This window comes from Coregonus lavaretus (assembly GCF_964263955.1).
Source record: "Coregonus lavaretus genome assembly, chromosome: 30".
Classification (NCBI taxonomy): domain Eukaryota; kingdom Metazoa; phylum Chordata; class Actinopteri; order Salmoniformes; family Salmonidae; genus Coregonus; species Coregonus lavaretus.
This window is the reverse complement of record NC_140017.1, coordinates 15,523,429-15,541,219: the sequence shown is the minus strand read 5'-3', so window position 1 is coordinate 15,541,219 and position 17,791 is coordinate 15,523,429. Positions and strand designations below refer to the sequence as shown.

Below are 17,791 nucleotides of genomic sequence, written 5' to 3'. Positions count from 1 at the left end.
GACAGGACGACTGCACCGTATTGAGGGGAGGATGGATGGGGCCATGTATCGCGAGATCTTGGCCAACAACCTCCTTCCCTCAGTAAGAGCATTGACGATGGGTCGTGGCTGGGTCTTCCAGCATGACAATGACCCGAAACACACAGCCAGGGCAACTAAGGAGTGGCTCCGTAAGAAGCATCTCAAGGTCCTGGAGTGGCCTAGCCAGTCTCCAGACATGAACCCAATAGAAAATATTTGGAGGGAGCTGAAAGTCCCGAAACCTGAAGGATATGGAGAAGGTCTGTATGGAGGAGTGGGCCAAAATCCCTGCTGCAGTGTGTGCAAATCTGGTCAAGACCTACAGGAAACGTATGATCTCTGTAATTGCAAACAAAGGTTTCTGTACCAAATATTAAGTTCTGCTTTTCTGATGTATCAAATACGTATGTCATGCAATAAAATACAAATTAATTACTTAAAATCATACAATGTGATTTTCTGGATTTTTGTTTTAGATTCCGTCTCTCACAGTTGAAGTGTACATATGATTAAAATTACAGACCTCTACATGCTTTGTAAGTAGGAAAACCTGCAAAATCGGCAGTGTATCAAATACTTGTTCTCCCCACTGTATATCTTTAAACATTCTTAGATTTTGTTGATGTAGCTTATGCATCTTACTCAGGGTGTTAAAGTCAAGAGTAAATATGTGCAATTTGAGGGACAAAAAGCGATTGTTAATACACTGTGGCGGTATTGCCACGTGATCATTCAAAGGGCTGTAGAGGCGTCACTAATGTAGAAAACCTAGATTGTTAACCCATTGAGGTGGATTGCGACAAGGTCGCCAGTTCCAATCCCAATGAGTGTTCTTTGCCAACCTTAACTAATGACATTTCTCATTTGACATTCTAAATGACTAATTGACTGAACAGCTTTATAAATGTGGGAAACGTGTGGTACCCTCCTTCATGCTGCTGCAGTGGACTAGGCACAATGGGATAGGGACCAGAAGGTCACAGGTTCTAATCTTGCCCATACCCTTTATTTTAATCGTCTACACTGGTCTAAAAAAAAGTGTGCACAATCCGATTAGGACACAATATGCATGTTAGAACCATGTATAAACGGGGCTATAAACTGACAAAGCACAATAAGGGCTCTATTCAATCTGTATCAAGCGTTTCAGATTGCGCAATAGAAATTAAGGTAATTTCCGATTGAGCCGACATATGCAGCGTTTACCATGAATGCAATCGCCGCTAATTGCCTTTAAATTTAAATCACGCTGTAATATAGAATATGCAATACAGATTAAATAGAGCCCTACGTCTTATTTATGTAGAACTCTGTTGCTGTTACACAGTGGCGACCCGTCATTTAGGGCAGGTGGGGCAGAGTCCCACATTCTTAGCTAAAAAATAGCTAGCTGTTTTGCATGTTATTTTGGCATTAATGTGTCATATCAGTTTGCAAACAATGTAAAAAAACAAAACATAAATTAGAGTTAATAAAGCCGCATACAAACATGGTCTCTTTTTTGCTTTCTTGAGTAAGGCAGCTCCAAAATGCAGGTGTTTCAGCCTAGCTCAGTGCTTTCTGTGGTGTTGGGGCAGCCAGCGGAAAATACTGAGCGTAGGGGTTGGTAATGTTCTCTAGTTGCGCCGTGATTGGCTGTGTTCTGTCACTCATGGGGACACTTTATCACCACCAAATCTAAGGGTAGAGCTCGGAAATGCAAGCCCCTTGGGTGCTGCTATTGAGTTACATTAGAAGTTCCCATCCAAGAAGGCTCAAGGTCATTGGCCACAGATAAAATCACATATCTACAGTAGCTTTGATTGGACTGATCATGTCAACATCATACCTTCAAAATATTAGCTAGCAGTCATCATCATGAATCAAGTCGACAATCTACCTGCAAATCCTTTTTAATCCTTGTCATATGAAGAGAAATAATGAAGAGAAATTATAGATAAAACTTATCGGTTCTCATCGGCCATTGGACATAAACATGACACAACCAGTTGGAAATCGCAAATTCAACAATGAGTGGTTTGGAAGGAATCAGTGGCTAACTGCAAGCATTGCAAAGCAATCACTAGCCTGCTACTCAGTGGAGTGGGTGTGTGGTCCCAATTCTGGTCTCTTTTCCAAGCTTAAAATGATAAACATTCAACATTGGCCATGCTGTCAATCCAGCATGATTTCTGCCGCGCTCCAAACAACTTAACTAGGAAATCTGACTTCAGTGAGTTCAAGACAACTGGGAACTCGGGGAAAAAACGAGCTCCGACTGGGAAAATACATTTTGAACAGTCATCCAACTCGGAATTGTAAAATCAGGAACTCGGGCCTCTTTCTAGAGCTACGACCTGAAGATCACTGATGTCATCATGATCCGACCTTGTTTTTTCCCCCAGAGTTCCCAGTTGTCTTGAAAGCACCATAAATCTAGAGAATGCCAGACTTTGATGACAAAATTCTCCCACGAACGACCGCTGCACCACCTTCCTGTTCAAGTGAGCACAGCACAACAAGGTGAGTCCAAACATGTATTGTATGCTACTGCATAAATGATGTAATATGCCAGGGAGATATGTATACTGTAGCTAAGAAAGTAATACTAAGTGTATGTTGTGCCTCAACCTAATAATTTGGTCTATTTTTCCCATCTTAATTTTGCCTACAGTTCTGACTTGGTGGTGCACATGTAGCCTATAACCTGTTTTAGAGAAGTGTAATAATTTAATATTGTGCGTGCTTTCATTGTCTGCTTATATGCCCCCTTTATTTGTCCTACGGTTCTGACTTGGTGTACAGGGAGAACACTAAGATCGGCCCATGTTCTGAATTCTGTCGCTGCACTTTTCAAAAGTGCTGAACAAATAGTTATTGACTACGTCAGTCCTAGCTTGCTCATGAATGTCTTAATCAAAATTACGGATTGCCTCTTATCCGCTTGTCATCCCCTAATGCCATAGTTTGTACATCTCAATTGTCAGTAGAAACCACATTTGTTTAAGCAAGTCAACCATATCAGCTGTTTTTCTTTAAAGGCAGTAAATTAGGCTGAATTAACTGTTTCGCTGCCAGACAAGGCTCCGCTGATAGCCAGGTGTAGCAGTGGTAAGGTGTTGGAACAGCTTTATGTAGGCCCTAACAGTTTATGGGCACAGTTATAGTGCAATTAATGTATTGTTTAGTGTTGTGGCTTTGCTGGCATGCATCCCCCATTTTTTTGTTTTGTTTGCCCCACCAAGATTTACATGCTAAAATCTCCACTGCTGTTACATACGGAGAGCTTTCTTTGCAGATTGTCAATGTCTTTGAAAATGAGTCTCTTCAATCCACTGTGTTCATGCTAGCCTTGTCTGCGTATGTTTCATGATGTACCCTAAGTACATTTTTAAAAAAAACATGTCAACTGCATGGTAGAAACTGTAAACATTTATTTTTCGGCCTCCCGGCTTATGCAAATATACACGTTGTTTAAAAAAAACTGTTCTATGTACAGTAGGACAGTATTGAAACAGTGACCTTGTCTGTATGACAGACGTGGGTTTGACTGGGTGATGACACTTCCTCTTAGGCCTGGTGAGCGATCTGGGAGATCTTTTGCAGCATGTCCTCTGACTGCAGCTGCTCCAGTGTCAGCAGAGACAGGCCCAACTGGTCTTCCTGAGGGGGGGGGATGACAGAGAGAGACATTCAGAGAAAGGAGGGGTTAAGGGGAGACCTGGGACACGTTCAGTTGGCAAACATTGAAGAACGTTGCAGGTAGAGATATCATGAATAGATCTGATGTGATTTCTTATTCTACATGTCAGACCGGCATCTACATTTGTTTCCACAACCTTGGAACCCTACTAAACATGTCTCTGTACTGTGATGTGCTGTACCTGTTTGAAGGGCTGGGCCATCTGGCGTAGGAAGTGTTTGGACAGCTGTACCGTCTCGTCGATGGTCAGGTTGAGGCTGCCGTCAGTGAGGTGCTCCTGAATCCACCGGGGCAGCTTCCCTCGCTTGTCAGCCCGGGCATAGCGCTGCAACACGAGAGAGAAACAGGATCTTAGGCTTTGTTCCAATTCTCTTCAATAGCCTTTTTTTATTTTACCCATTTATTTGTTACCACTGATGTGAAGGCACTAGATAGCTAACAGCATTATGGAACAACCTGCTGTGACCTCAGTGCATTATGGCTTTCAACTTCCAGAAATCCACTTTTTTATGATTATAATTTTTTTATTACAAGATAAATTTAAAAGTTGTTATTAGGATCCCCATTAGCTGACGCCATAACGTCAGCTAATCTTCCTGGGGTCTAACACAGAACTAAAAATACATTACAAACATTTAAGTAGACATTACAGACACTTAAAAGAGGATCAACAAAATTATCAGGTTAGAGTCTATCAATGATCAGAGTGGTAAGAAATGTTTGCCTCAAACTTTTGGACACACCAAGTTCCAAAAGGTCCTCACCTTGTCGGCGAAGATCATCAAGCCGTAGTCCGTCTTGCCCCTGATGACGCGGCCCACACACTGTGCTGCGTGCCGCATGGCGTCAAACGTCAGGAAGTCATTCTCTCTAATCTGGAACTGGTCCCGCAGGTACTCCAGACGAGCCTGGTAGAGATGGACAAAAGAGGAGAAGGATAACTATTTTGGACAAACAGCCCATTAGGATTAAAGGAAGTAAAGTGAAAGAATAACAGAGAAGGGTGAGGAGGACATACGCGGAACAGAAGAGAAGAACAAGGGAAGGATGATAAACAGCAGAGGAGTGAGACTGACCTTCAGGATCCGGCTCTGTGTGTAAACGTAAGGCACTCCGAACATGATCACCGCACGGCCAAAATGATGAACTGAGGGAGACATTTTCATATCACTCATCTCTTCAAATAACTACACTGAACAACTCACTGTACGTGAACTGTGTTGTAACTTTGGTGGCCATTTTGTTTTGCAAATGAGCCTGATGGAGGCTCTACTTCTATGCTACAGGTTATTAATCAACCTACCAGGGTGTTCAAACACTACAGGAACAAGATCATCCACATGTATCGATCACATTTTTACTAATACTGTAGAACTTTGTTCTAAAGCTGTATCGTACCCATTGGATGCAGTGATCACAATATAGTGGCTATATCCAGGAAAGCCAAAGTTCCAACAGCTGGGCCTAAAATAGTGTATAAGAGATCATACAAAAGATTTTGCTGTGACTCATATGTGGATGATGTAAAAAATATTTGTTGGTCTGATGTGATTAATAAGGAGCATCCAGACACTGCACTTAATGCATTTATGAAATTGCTTCTTCCAATTATTGATAAACATGCACCTGTTAGGAAACTGACTGTTAGAACTGTTAAGGCTCCATGGATTGATGAGGAATTGGAAAACTGTATGGTTGAAAGAGATGGGGCAAAGGGAGTGGCTAATATGTCTGGCTGCACATCTGACTGGCTGACTTACTGCAAATTGAGAAATTATGTGACTAAACTCAACAAAAAGAAGAAGAAACTGTATTATGAAGCCAAGATCAATGATATAAAGAATGATGGGAAAAAACTTTGGAGTACTTTAAAATGAAATGGGCAGAAAGACTAATTCAACTGAATCTTTCATCGAATCAGATTGCTTATTCATCACAAAACCATTTGATGTTGCCAATTATTTTAATGATTACTTAATTGGCAAAGTGGGCAAACTTAGGCAGGAAATGCCAACAATGAACAGTGAGCCATCGTATTCATGCATAAAGAAAACAAATAATGAAACAAAACCATTGCAAGTTTGAATTTTGTAAAGTTAGTGTGGGAGAGGTGGAAAATGATTGTTACCGATCAATAATGACAAACCTCCTGGCATTGACAACTTAGATGGAAAGCTACTGAGGATGGTAGCTGATTCTATAGCCACTCCTATCTGTCATATCTTTAATCTGAGCCTAGAGGAAAGTCTTTGTCCTCAGGCCTGGAGGGAAGCCAAATTAATTCCGCTACCCAAGAATGGTAAAGCGGCCTTTACTGGTTCTAACAGCAGACCTATAAGCTTGCTGCCAGCTCTTAGAAAACTGTTGACCAAATACAATGCTATTTCTCTGTAAACAAATTAACAACAGACTTTCAGCATGCTTATAGGGAAGGGCACTCAACATGTACTGCACTGACACAAATGACTGATGATTGGTTGAAAGAAATTGATAAGAAGAAGATTGTGGGAGCTGTACTATTAGATTTCAGTGCAGTGTTTGATATTACTGACCATAACCTGTTGTTGAAAAAACGTACGTGTTATGGCTTTTCAACCTCTGCCATATTGTGGATTCAGCGCCATCTATCGAATAGAACTATAAGGGTTTTCTTTCATGGAACCTTCTCTAATGTCAAACATGTAAAGTGTGGTGTAGGCCCTCTACTCTTTTCTATTTTTACCAATGACGTGCCACTGGCATGAAACAAAGCATGTGTGTCCATGTATGCTGATGATTCAACCATATAAGCATCAGCAACCACAGCTAAGGAAGTCACTGAAACCCTTAACAAAGAGTTGCAGTCTGTTTTGGAATGGGTGGCCACTAACAAACTGGTCCTGAACATCTCTAAAACTAAGAGCATTGTATTTGGTACAAATCATTCCCTAAGTTCTAGACCTCCGCTGAATCTGGTAATGAATGGTGTGGCTGTTGAACAAGTTGAGGAGACTAAATTACTTGGCGTTACCTTAGATTGTAAACTATCATGGTCAAAACATATAGATTCAATGGTTGTAAAGATGGGGAGAGGTCTGTCTGTAATAAAGATGCTCTGCTTTTTTGACACCACACTCCAAAAAGTAAGTTCTGCAGGCTCTATTTTTGTCTAATCTTGATTATTGTCCGGTCGTGTGGTCCAGTGCTGCAAGGAAAGACCTAGTTAAGCTGCAGCTGGCCCAAAACAGAGCGGCACGTCTTGCTCTTCATTGTATTCAGCGGGCTGATATAAATACTATGCATGCCAGTCTCTCTTGTCTAAGAGTTGAGGAGAGACTGACTGCATCACTTCTTTTTATAAGAAACAATGTGTTGAAAATCCCAAATCGTTTGCATAGTCAACTTACACACAGCTCTGACACACACACTTCCCCCACCAGACATGCCACCAGGGGTCTTTTCACAGTCCCCAAATCCAGAACAAATTTAAGAAAGCATTCAGTATTATATAGAGCAATTATTGCATGGAACTCCTTTCCATCTCATATTGCTCAAATAAACAGCAAACGTGGTTTCAGAAACACAACGCCTCTCCCCTACTTGACCTAGATATTTTGTGTGTATGTATTGATATGTAGGCTACCTGTGCCTTTTTTATATATTTTTTTATGTATGTAGTTCTGTCCTTGAGCTGTCCTTGTCTATTAATGTTCTGTATTATGTCATGATTCATGTTTTGTCTGGACCCCAGGAAGAGTAGCTGCTGCTTTTGCAACAGCTAATGGGGATCCTAATAAAATACCAAACAAATACAAAAACACTCACCAAAGTCAATTCCCTCTGACACCTTTCCCCTGGCCACAGACAGCAGGATGGCTCCTCTGCCATTCTCACAGGCCTGGGGCACAACGGATAAGAGGTCAGAGGTCACAGACACAACGACAGAAGACAACCTAAGACAATCAAAGAAAGGGTCTCCTGACCTCCTGGTATTTCTCCAAAGCCATGCTGGTCTCTGCTGCGTCTGGGGTCTCGATGAAGATCAGCTTGTTCCTCTGGACGTTCTCTAAGATGCCCTACAGACAGACACACAGGGACAGGACAAGAGGACAATGCTTACTCAACTTACAGATTACTCAGGAATCCATCACCGATAAACATTTGGGCACAATGCACAATTCTATCTGCTGCCAATAAAATGCTAACATATACTGAACAAAAATATAAATGCAACAATTAAATTAATTAAATTTAGGGCCCAATCTATGGATTTCACATGACTGGGAATAAAGATTTGCATCTGTTGGTCACAGATTCCCCCCCCCCCCCCCCCAAAAGGTAGGGGCGTGGATCAGAAAACCAGTCAGTAGCTAGTGTGACCACCATGTGTCACGCTGCATGAGGCAAATCTCCTTCGCATAGAGTTGATCAGGCTGTTGATTGTGGCCTGTGGAATGTTGTCCCACTCCTCTTCAATGGCTGTGCGAAGTTGCTGGATATTGGCGGGAACTGGAACATGCTGTCTGGTGAGTATGCAGGAAGAACTGGGACATTTTCAGCTTCCAGGAATTGTGTACAGATCCTTGCGACATGGGGCGGTCCATTATCATGCTCAAACATGAGGTGATGGCGGAGGATGAATGGCACAACAATGGGCCTCAGGATCTCGTCACGGTATCTCTGTGCATTCAAACTGCCATCGATAAAATGCAATTTCTCTTCGTTGTCCGTAGCTTATGCCTGCCAATACCATAACCCCACTGCCAGCATGGGGCACTCTGTTCACAACGCTGACATCAGCAAACAGCTCGCCCACATGACGCCATACACATGGTATGCAGTTAGGGGCCAGTTGGACGTACTGCCAAATTCTCTAAAATGATGTTTGAGGAGGCTTATGGTAGAGTAATTAACATTCAATTCTCTGGCAACAGCTCTGGTGGACATTCCTGCAGTCAGCATGCCAATTGCACGCTCCCTCAAAACTTGAGACATCTGTGGCATTGTTTTGTGTGACAAAACTGCACATTTTAGAGTGGCCTTTTATTGTCCCCAGCACAAGGTGAACCTGTGTAATGATCATGCTGTTTAATCAGCTTCTTGACATGCCACACTTGTCAGGAGAAATGCTCACTAACAGGGATGTAAACAAATTTGTGCACAAAATTTGAGAGAAATAAGCTTTTTGTGCGTATGGAACATTTCTGGCCTCTTATTTCAGCTAATGAAACATGGGATCAACACTTTACATGTTATGTTTATATTTTTGTTCAGTGTAGATATGTCTATTGCTATAATAGTACAGACAGAACCACACCTTATTCACTTTTACATTTATTCTCAATTCCATTTGTGGACCGTGTGTACACACCTGCTCATACCACGAGGCCACAATGTTCTCCATGTAGATGTAGCTGGTGAAGAAGGCCACGATGCCGTCGGGCACGATCGCAGACATCTCCAGCAGCAGGTTGCCATAGTTACGGATGACAGCTGAAAAATAGAACCCAGACCAGGTTTATTTCAATGTTTTGTTTATCCCAACTAAGGAAAGGAGAGTCTAAGCTTACAAAGAGGCAAGGAAAGCTTACAATATTTCGATACAATGTAACAACCACTAACCAAAATCTTCACGCGTCTCAAACTTGGAGGTCATGGCCACCTGGTCGTTCCCCCTCCCCACCACCTGAAAGAGGAAGAGCTCCGTGTCACCCCCTTGCATTCTTTCTGAAGCTCAGCATAGCTTGAATTAACCACTCAGGTCATATCATGTAGACTGTTTCTGAGATTACTCACAAGAGGGCAGAGGCAGGTGCGTGCCAGCGTCATGGTGAAGGATGCAACGGTAACAGGCCGGAAGTCCAGGATTCGGGGGTAAATGTCCAACGGTGAAAGGGTCTGTGGATAGAAACATGATCAGAAGTAGACCACAGGGTAGGACAGCCAAGCCAACACACAGCCAAGGGATCTAGTGTGAGGATCAATGGAGTGAAGTGATGGTCATAGTACTGAACTCACCACTGAAGACACCTACAGGCAAAATAATATACTCAAAATAATATAAACTATCAAACTTCTTTACATTTGTTTGCATCGCATGCAAATTCATTGATAAACTGTCATTCTGAATGGTGGTAAAAAAATCATTAAAGCTGCAGATTTAAGGGGGAATCCCCTGTTGATAAAGTACTGAGAAACAAAGAAAAGCCATTTGTCCCTCATTAACACATCTACATGGACAAGATAACAAGATACAGCACAAAATGTACAAATAGCACTCTAGCCCGACTGCATTGGAATGTGAGTGGCCCTATCTTGGACAGATGAGACCATCAGCAGGTGGCGTGTAATCACTGATTAGTGGCTAGGTCACAGTTAATCTAGGAACAGGAGGAGGGAGAAAGATTACCCCTGACGTAATGATGACAGACTGGAAGCGCTCGAACACAGGCTTGATGGCAATGGAAGGGTCCATACAGCTGAAAGGAGAGCCAGGGTTAGAAGTAGATCCCAGATAAAAAGCGTAAACCGACATGCGTGTGGGGTTTTTTAACGCACTAGCCTATAAAATAAAGGCTGTTTAATATCTGAAACTACATGAATGCCTGGACCTGGATTTATGCCACATATCATATAAATTGTTCCTGTTTCTCTCAACTTTATCCCAGATAAGATGAATGACAAATCTATTCTTATGGTGCATTTAAACTATCCAATGGCACAATGAGTAACTAAGCAGAGTGTATACATTCACTTCCATCCTGATGGATTATTTCACCCTTGGCTCTTGCATTGGTACAACAGCTCATCCATCAATATCACACCATTCTGCTGGCAAAACAAAATACGCTCAACACAAATGAACCCCACCTGAAGTGCAGCACGGGGTTAGCAATGGTGGGGGTTCTGTCTTCAAAGGGTTCAATGATGATGGTGAAGCCTGAGGGTGGAAGATGGAAAGGACAAGGAAAGTAAATAACCACATAGCTGTAGCCATGTAGAGGTAACATACACACAGTCAGCCTAGTAGGTTCAGTACCTTTGCTGTAAGTGCTGACCAGAGTGGCAAAGTTGGAGATGAGGGTGATGGCTGAGAAGTCTGCGATGTCCGCAATCTCCAAAGTCCTCAGCAACGAACGCAACCTCTCTGCACAGAATCTAGAGAAACAAATAGATATACAATATAAGAATTAAGGAGTGTGGAGGAGTTACTAGAAACTTCTTTCAATGTTCCAAAGAGACATAATCCACGATGGAGTCTTAGGTCTAGGAGCATTATTTTTGCATTGCCCGGTGCCCTGGTGGACGGAGTTTGCACATGTTAAGGCCATTCCATTGGTCCTAAAGTGGAAATCTCCACCAACCAAGGGCACCAGGCTTTACAAAACTAACACAAAAGTACTGTAGAAGTCACCTGAGGGGCTTGCGGTCAATGCAGACCTTCTCGAAGATGTCTTTAAGGAACTGGGGAGCGCTCTCCTGCACTACATGGTGAATCCTCAGCCTGGCCTTCAGGTACTCCAGGAAACGCTTCATGAAGCCCACAAAGTGCTCTGCCGTGCGGATACTGCCAGGGACAGCCTCTGGAGGCGGAGGGGGAAATACGTAAAGAAAGACAGTGCGGGGAGGGAGGACAGGGTATAGAAAGGGAAAGATAGATACATGAAACCCTATTTGAGCATAAATCGATACAAATATGAACAAATATTCAATAACTGGTTGTTTTCGACTGGACGCCAGTGGGCTAACCTTGGAGGATCTCATCTGGCAACACGGGATTGGACATGTAGACATCGGTCTCCCTGGCAACGTTGGCCTCTTTCAGGCCCTCCACCAATCGTCTGTATTCCTCTTTCAGTTTGGCTGCGTCTGTCTCCTTTATCCTACAGCAGAGGACAAGAGGTTGAGATGACATCACAACCCTCTACACCTTCGGGGCAAGAACAACAAACTGGTTCAGCCTGTCACATTATTAACTCTTTGTACGTTCTCCTTTGTACACATAAAATGTTAGTGCTTCTAGTGCTGCTCTCCACTAGAACCCTGAGTGTATGACCCTGAGCAGTATGACCTTACTTGAGAATGGTGTTTTGTAGGGTCTCCACGTTGGCCTGACTACGGTCCAGAGTCCTCCTGGTGATGTTGACGCTCATGGAGTCGATGCACACGTTGTCTGAGGAAGAGGATGGAATATCAGCTTGTGGAGGCTTGAAACAGTGGGTTTCTTAAACAAATGGGAAAGAAACACGTGGACGTCCTTACCGATGTTATGTGCTTCGTCAAAAACAACCACCGATTTCTTGGAGAGCTCCTTTGAGACAAGGTCTGCAATCTTTGGGTCCAGAAGGTAGTGGTAACTGTAAACTATGATGTTGGCATGGAGGATCTGTATGTGTTAAGGAATGAAGCAAGAGGAAAAACATCTCCTTCATACAGTACTGCCACAGAGTTTCTAAACCCAGAGGCACAACATCGCAAGACTTCCGGGAACGCTTGCGAAACAGACCAGGCCAGGGTCTGAGAAGTCAATGAGAGAAGTGAAAAATTCTTACTTGTCAATTTTCTCAAAATCTAAAAAGGCACAACCTAGATCTGAGCCAATGTCATAAGTAGTTGAATATGTTATTACTCCAACCTAGTGACAAACTGACACGTTTTCATTTATGTCAAAAACAACTTTATATCGAAAGTATATTGCCTACAAGTGTGATCTGTGCTTTCTATTGGAGAATCAGTTTCTGCCTATCTTCATACTGTACCGTCTTTAGTAATGCTGTCAAATACAACATGCTACAAAAACACTGGTAAAAGAAAAACATCAGATTGCTATGACTATGGGCTATTCTTACCGAATATCGTGCTAGGTAGTAGGGGCACCAGCCTTTCCTCCGCCCAAAGTCCTTCATATCGTCCAGGTTGTAGACTCCAGCGGGGAGGGGCACCTGCTTTCCCATAGCATCAAACTCCTAGAGCAGACAGAGTCAGTCAGACAGAAAGGATGACAGACAGACAGAGGCATGGAAGTGTCCAGATCACTCTCTTTGTCACAATCCCAAGCCCCTCACCTCATAGAAACGGCAGGAAGGCAGGCTTGGGTTGCTGTGCCGTTGGGCACGGATGTATGACGCTGTCAGGCTGTGACATTTCCCATCCACCTCCTTCCCAAAGCGTAAGGAGCTCACCTGAACACAAAGAATCATGCAATTTGGACCATGACATGAACAGACACACACATCATTTAACTATTTTGAACACACACAAATGTGTTTGAAGAGTGTTACAGGGCCACGGTTAGTGGGTGTCATCGTGAAGATATACTGTTGGCAGTGTACTGACTGCTAGGGTCGGGCAATGAAGTTGTCTACTGCGACCCTTTACAGACATAGAACGCAGTACAGTAACATGTCAATAATTGATAACTTTTCAGACAATTTAAAAAAAAAAGTGCTGCATCAGATGAGTCTGTAGCTTTTCAGACAGTAGAATTCTGCTCCTGCATATAATGTTCTATTGGTTTCCCTGACAACAATAAACTTTCCTGTTTTTTTTAATGGTAGGATTGATAGATGTGTTTTCTTTCTACTAAATGTCTTGGTAAGTCGCAATATTTAACGAACTTTAAAGTACTTTTTTAGGAAAGAGTGGTCTGTGCGCAGGCAGGCTAGGATTGACTGTTCCAGTCGCCTACTGATGGAAAGTTAGTCTCGCTTCAGAAGCGGCATTACTTTATAGATAAGTCAAATGCCATTCATGTCTCCAGAGAACGTTTCGCGTCGGCGTTTAAAAAGCCGTAGTGTAGCCTACCCTAACAGACAAACAAACATGCCGTAGCCGAGAAGCTTTTAAGAGGCCACATACCATTTTATCTGAAATGGGTAATCGATACAGGTAGCCTACTGTAATTTCATATGATGAGACAAAAACACATCCACCCACTCATAATCGAAGCATAGCCTACCCCGTGCTCGCAAGACTGGCCTGAAGATACCCCTGTATCCCGGCGACATCGGACCATGAACAGCCTAAGCTAGGCTATTCTACACGCAACAGACCGAAGACTGAACACACACACACACACTCAGGTCATTAGCGAAGAGAAAGAGCAGGCAGGCCAGTGCTTGGGAGAGACATGAGGGGCCGTGAGCATACGTCTTGGTCTTGCTTGCCTCGCAAATTCACCAAAGTAGCCTAAAGTTTGTCTATTCCTCTCTGGTTTTATTTACAGTTGAAGTCGAACGTTTACATACACCTTAGCCAAATACATTTAAACTCAGTTTTTCACAATTCCTGACATTTAATCATAGTAAAAATTCCCTGTCTTAGGTCAGTTAGGATCCCCACTTTATTTTAAGAATGTGAAATGTCAGAATAATAGTAGAGAGAATGATTTATTTCAGCTTTTATTTCTTTCATCACATTCCCAGTGGGTCAGAAGTTTACATACACTCAATTAGTATTTGGTAGCATTGCCTTTAAATTGTTTAACTTGGGTCAAACGTTTTGGGTAGCCTTCCACAAGCTTCCCACAATAAGTTGGGTGAATTTTGGCCCATTCCTCCTGACAGAGCTGGTGTAACTGAGTCAGGTTTGTAGGCCTCCTTGCTCGCACACGCTTTTTCAGTTCTGCCCACACATTTTCTATAGGATTGAGTTCAGGGCTTTGTGATGGCCACTCCAATACCTTGACTTTGTTGTCCTTAAGCCATTTTGCCACAACTTTGAAAGTATGCTTGGGGTCATTGTCCATTTGGAAGACCCATTTGCGACCAAGCTTTAACTTCCTGACTGATGTCTTGAGATGTTGCTTCAATATATCCACATCATTTTCCTTCCTCATGATGCCATCTATTCTGTGAAGTGCCCCAGTCCCTCCTGCAGAAAAGCACCCCCACAGCATGATGCTGCCACCCATTTTACATTTACATTTTAGTTATTTAGCAGATGCTCTTATCCAGAGCGACTTACAGTTAGTGAGTGCATACATTTTCATACTGGCCCCTCGTGGGAATCGAACCCACAACCCTGGAGTTGCAAACGCCATGCTCTACCAACTGAGCTACACGGGGGGCTCCCCGTGCTTCACGGTTGGGATGGTGTTCTTCGGCTTGCAAGCCTTCCCCTTTTTCCTCCAAACATAACGAAGGTCATTATGGCCAAACAGTTCTATTTTTGTTTCATCAGACCAGAGGACATTTCTCCAAAAAGTACGATCTTTGTCCCCATGTGCAGTTGCAAACCGTAGTCTGGCTTTTTTATGGCAGTTTTGGAGCAGTGGCTTCTTCCTTGCTGAGCGGCCTTTCAGGTTATGTTGATATAGGACTCGTTTTACTGTGGATGTAGATACTTTAGTACCTGTTTCCTCCAGCATCTTCACAAGGTCCTTTGCTGTTGGTCTGGGATTGATTTGCACTTTTCGCACCAAAGTACATTCATCTCTAGGAGACAGAACGCGTCTCCTTCCTGAGCGGTATGACGGCTGCGTGGTCCCAAGGTGTTGCGTACTATTGTTTGTACAGATGAACATGGTACCTTCAGGCGTTTGGAAATTGCTCCCAAGGATGAACCAGACTTGTGGAGGTCTACAATTTTTTTTCTGAGGTATTGGCTGATTTCTTTAGATTTTCCCATGATGTCAAGCAAAGAGGCACTGAGTTTGAAGGTAGGCCTTGAAATACATCCACAGGTACACCTACAATTGACTCAAATGATGTCAATTAGCCTATCAGAAGCTTCTAAAGCCATGACATCATTTTCTGGAATTTTCCAAGCTTTTTAAAGGCACAGTCAACTTAGTGTATGTAAACTTCTGACCCATTGGAATTGTGATACAGTGAATTATAAGTGAAATAATCTGTCTTAACAATTGTTGGAAAAATTACTTGTGTCATGCACAAAGTAGATGTCCTAACCGACTTGCCAAAACTATAGTTTGTTAACAAGAAATGTGTGGAGTGGTTGAAAAACTAGTTTTAATGACTCCAACCTAAGTGTATGTAAACTTCCGACTTCAACTGTAAATTACACAATTTTCCCCAGGCCTTTATAGCCATATAATCTAGTTAGGCTATAACACAGAAAATAATGTTTTGTGATAACTGCACTGTGATTTTAATTATGTGGGGGGGGAAAAACTTTGTTTTTCGGTTAGGGAATTTTCTTAACGTTAAGGATTCCAACCTTGTTTAAACGTTTACACATTCACAACCATAATGGAATCCATGTTTGATTTTGATTTGGTGGGGGGGGGGGGGGGGGTTGGTAGTATAATCTAACAATTGGATTTAAATGATCTCCTGGGCACCACTCGGCGATGCAAACGACGCCTTCCCAAACAGAACCGTCCACGGATATACCCTCCAATGTGGAAAAAGCAATGCTAAACAGACACTGGTCGGTATATATATATATATATATATATATATATATATATATATATATGTTTCCAGGCTTATGATTGTTATGCCCATAGACCTCGATTTATTTGCAGATCCTGTGTGTGCTTAATCCTACCTCGGGGTGAACACACAGGTTTTTCCGAGAGGAGAGCGCCAGAGCCAGGAAGTTGTTCTTCTCTCCCGTCTCCTTAGAATAGAACTCCATAAGCTTCCTCAACTCCTCCACCACCTGATGAAGAAGGGAGCAACTTGGCATCAGAGAAGGTGATGAAAAACAAAATGTTCTTCAAGGACAGGGGAGCACACAGAAAGGTGTAGGAGAAGAGAGAGATCACCTTCTCTATCTCAGGAACAGTTCGGGAACAGTAGATCAGCTTTGTGACTTCAAGGGGATACTCCTGTCAAAGAGAGGTGATATCACTCTATAAGTGAACTGTCAAAGAGGTCCAGATGGTGATAAAGATTCCTCCAACAGAGTCCTGATGGAGAAACGGGCATATCTTCACTCACCCGCTGATATGCAACAATCAATGACAGAAGAGATATGGTTTTCCCGGTTCCCGATGGCATCTCCAGAACTCCATGTCCCTTTGGATAAACAATGTGTTACCATCATGTATAGGGCCATATCATTATGATCGTCTACAACAAGTGGCATGTTGCTGGGTCTCTCTATTTACCTTGGCATCCAGGGTCCTCTTGAGTTCCAGCATGTAGGAATATTGCTCTGGGTAAATGTAGTCATATGGAAAATAGACTAACAACCCTTCGATGTTGAGCCTAGAATAAAGGTATTCCAAAAACATGCATGGAAGTGCAATAGTCATAATAAGGGCATTTTAGCCAGTTAACGTTAGCGAGCAAAACAGAACTGTGACAGCATGTACATTAGCTAAATCAAAGAAACCTATAACTAGCTAGCTAGCTAACTCCCCTATTCATCTGTGGCTAAGTTCGTTCCAACAGACATTGCACGGTGTAATGTTTACAGTTTAACCAGCTAGCTAGTTTACGATAGCCAACTGCTAGCAAAGAGCTGACTTGCTGCAAGCTAACGTTTACTAGGTACGTTAGCTAGCTAGCTAACTTTGCCCTGTCTGAGTATCTCTCTGCCACGAGCACTTACTTCATTTCGGTAGGATTTCTTGCAGCCGTGAGCTAGCTGCTTCTTTGGGTCAGTCACTTTTTTTCTTTATTCACAATAAATAGATGCCTAGCTAACTTATTGGCAAAACAAAACCCTTCAATTAACTAGCTATGTTCCACACGTTAGATTTCTTCAGACATTCTCCATCTACACGTCTATACAAAGGCCCACCTTTTGCTTCTCCTATTGGCTGCAGAATTGTGAGCTATGTCATTTGGTCTTCTCTGATTGGGTTTGGTATGCGTTGCAGCTAGATATTTTCGAGTTGCGTCGGGGACAATTTTAGCATTTTAGCTAACCCTAACCCTTTTCCTAACCTTAACATAATTGTCCTAACCTGCCAAGTTAATTCTCCTCACCTGCTACGACACTTCTGCTAGTCAAAACCGGCAGACCTGCATAAGAGCTGTGTGAGTATCCACTAATGCGATACAGCCAGCCAGGGAGGTTCAGAGAACTATTGTGCAGTCTTTTATTCAACTTCATAAAACGAAGCAAAAAAACTGAAATACTGCAGACTAAAGAAAGAACAAAGATTTACCTGAACAGAACATTCTATTTATATTC

General features: G+C 42.6%; 1 protein-coding gene across 1 annotated transcript; it reads right to left on the bottom strand.

The window, feature by feature from the left end:
* Positions 1-3,398: 3,398 nt before the first annotated feature.
* Positions 3,399-17,405, bottom strand: LOC311105533 (general transcription and DNA repair factor IIH helicase subunit XPD). Its single transcript, XM_084147710.1, has 23 exons — positions 17,204-17,405; positions 16,758-16,857; positions 16,588-16,665; positions 16,413-16,475; positions 16,193-16,306; positions 12,748-12,864; positions 12,532-12,648; positions 11,945-12,068; positions 11,759-11,855; positions 11,432-11,565; positions 11,097-11,265; positions 10,722-10,840; positions 10,553-10,622; positions 10,092-10,161; positions 9,479-9,580; positions 9,305-9,368; positions 9,054-9,175; positions 7,666-7,758; positions 7,508-7,580; positions 4,780-4,850; positions 4,468-4,611; positions 3,885-4,028; positions 3,399-3,663 (listed from the first exon to the last, which is right to left on the bottom strand). Exons 1-23 carry the CDS (start codon positions 17,206-17,208, stop codon positions 3,571-3,573), a joined length of 2,283 nt encoding a protein of 760 aa, XP_084003836.1. The 5' UTR covers positions 17,209-17,405; the 3' UTR covers positions 3,399-3,570.
* Positions 17,406-17,791: the final 386 nt, after the last annotated feature.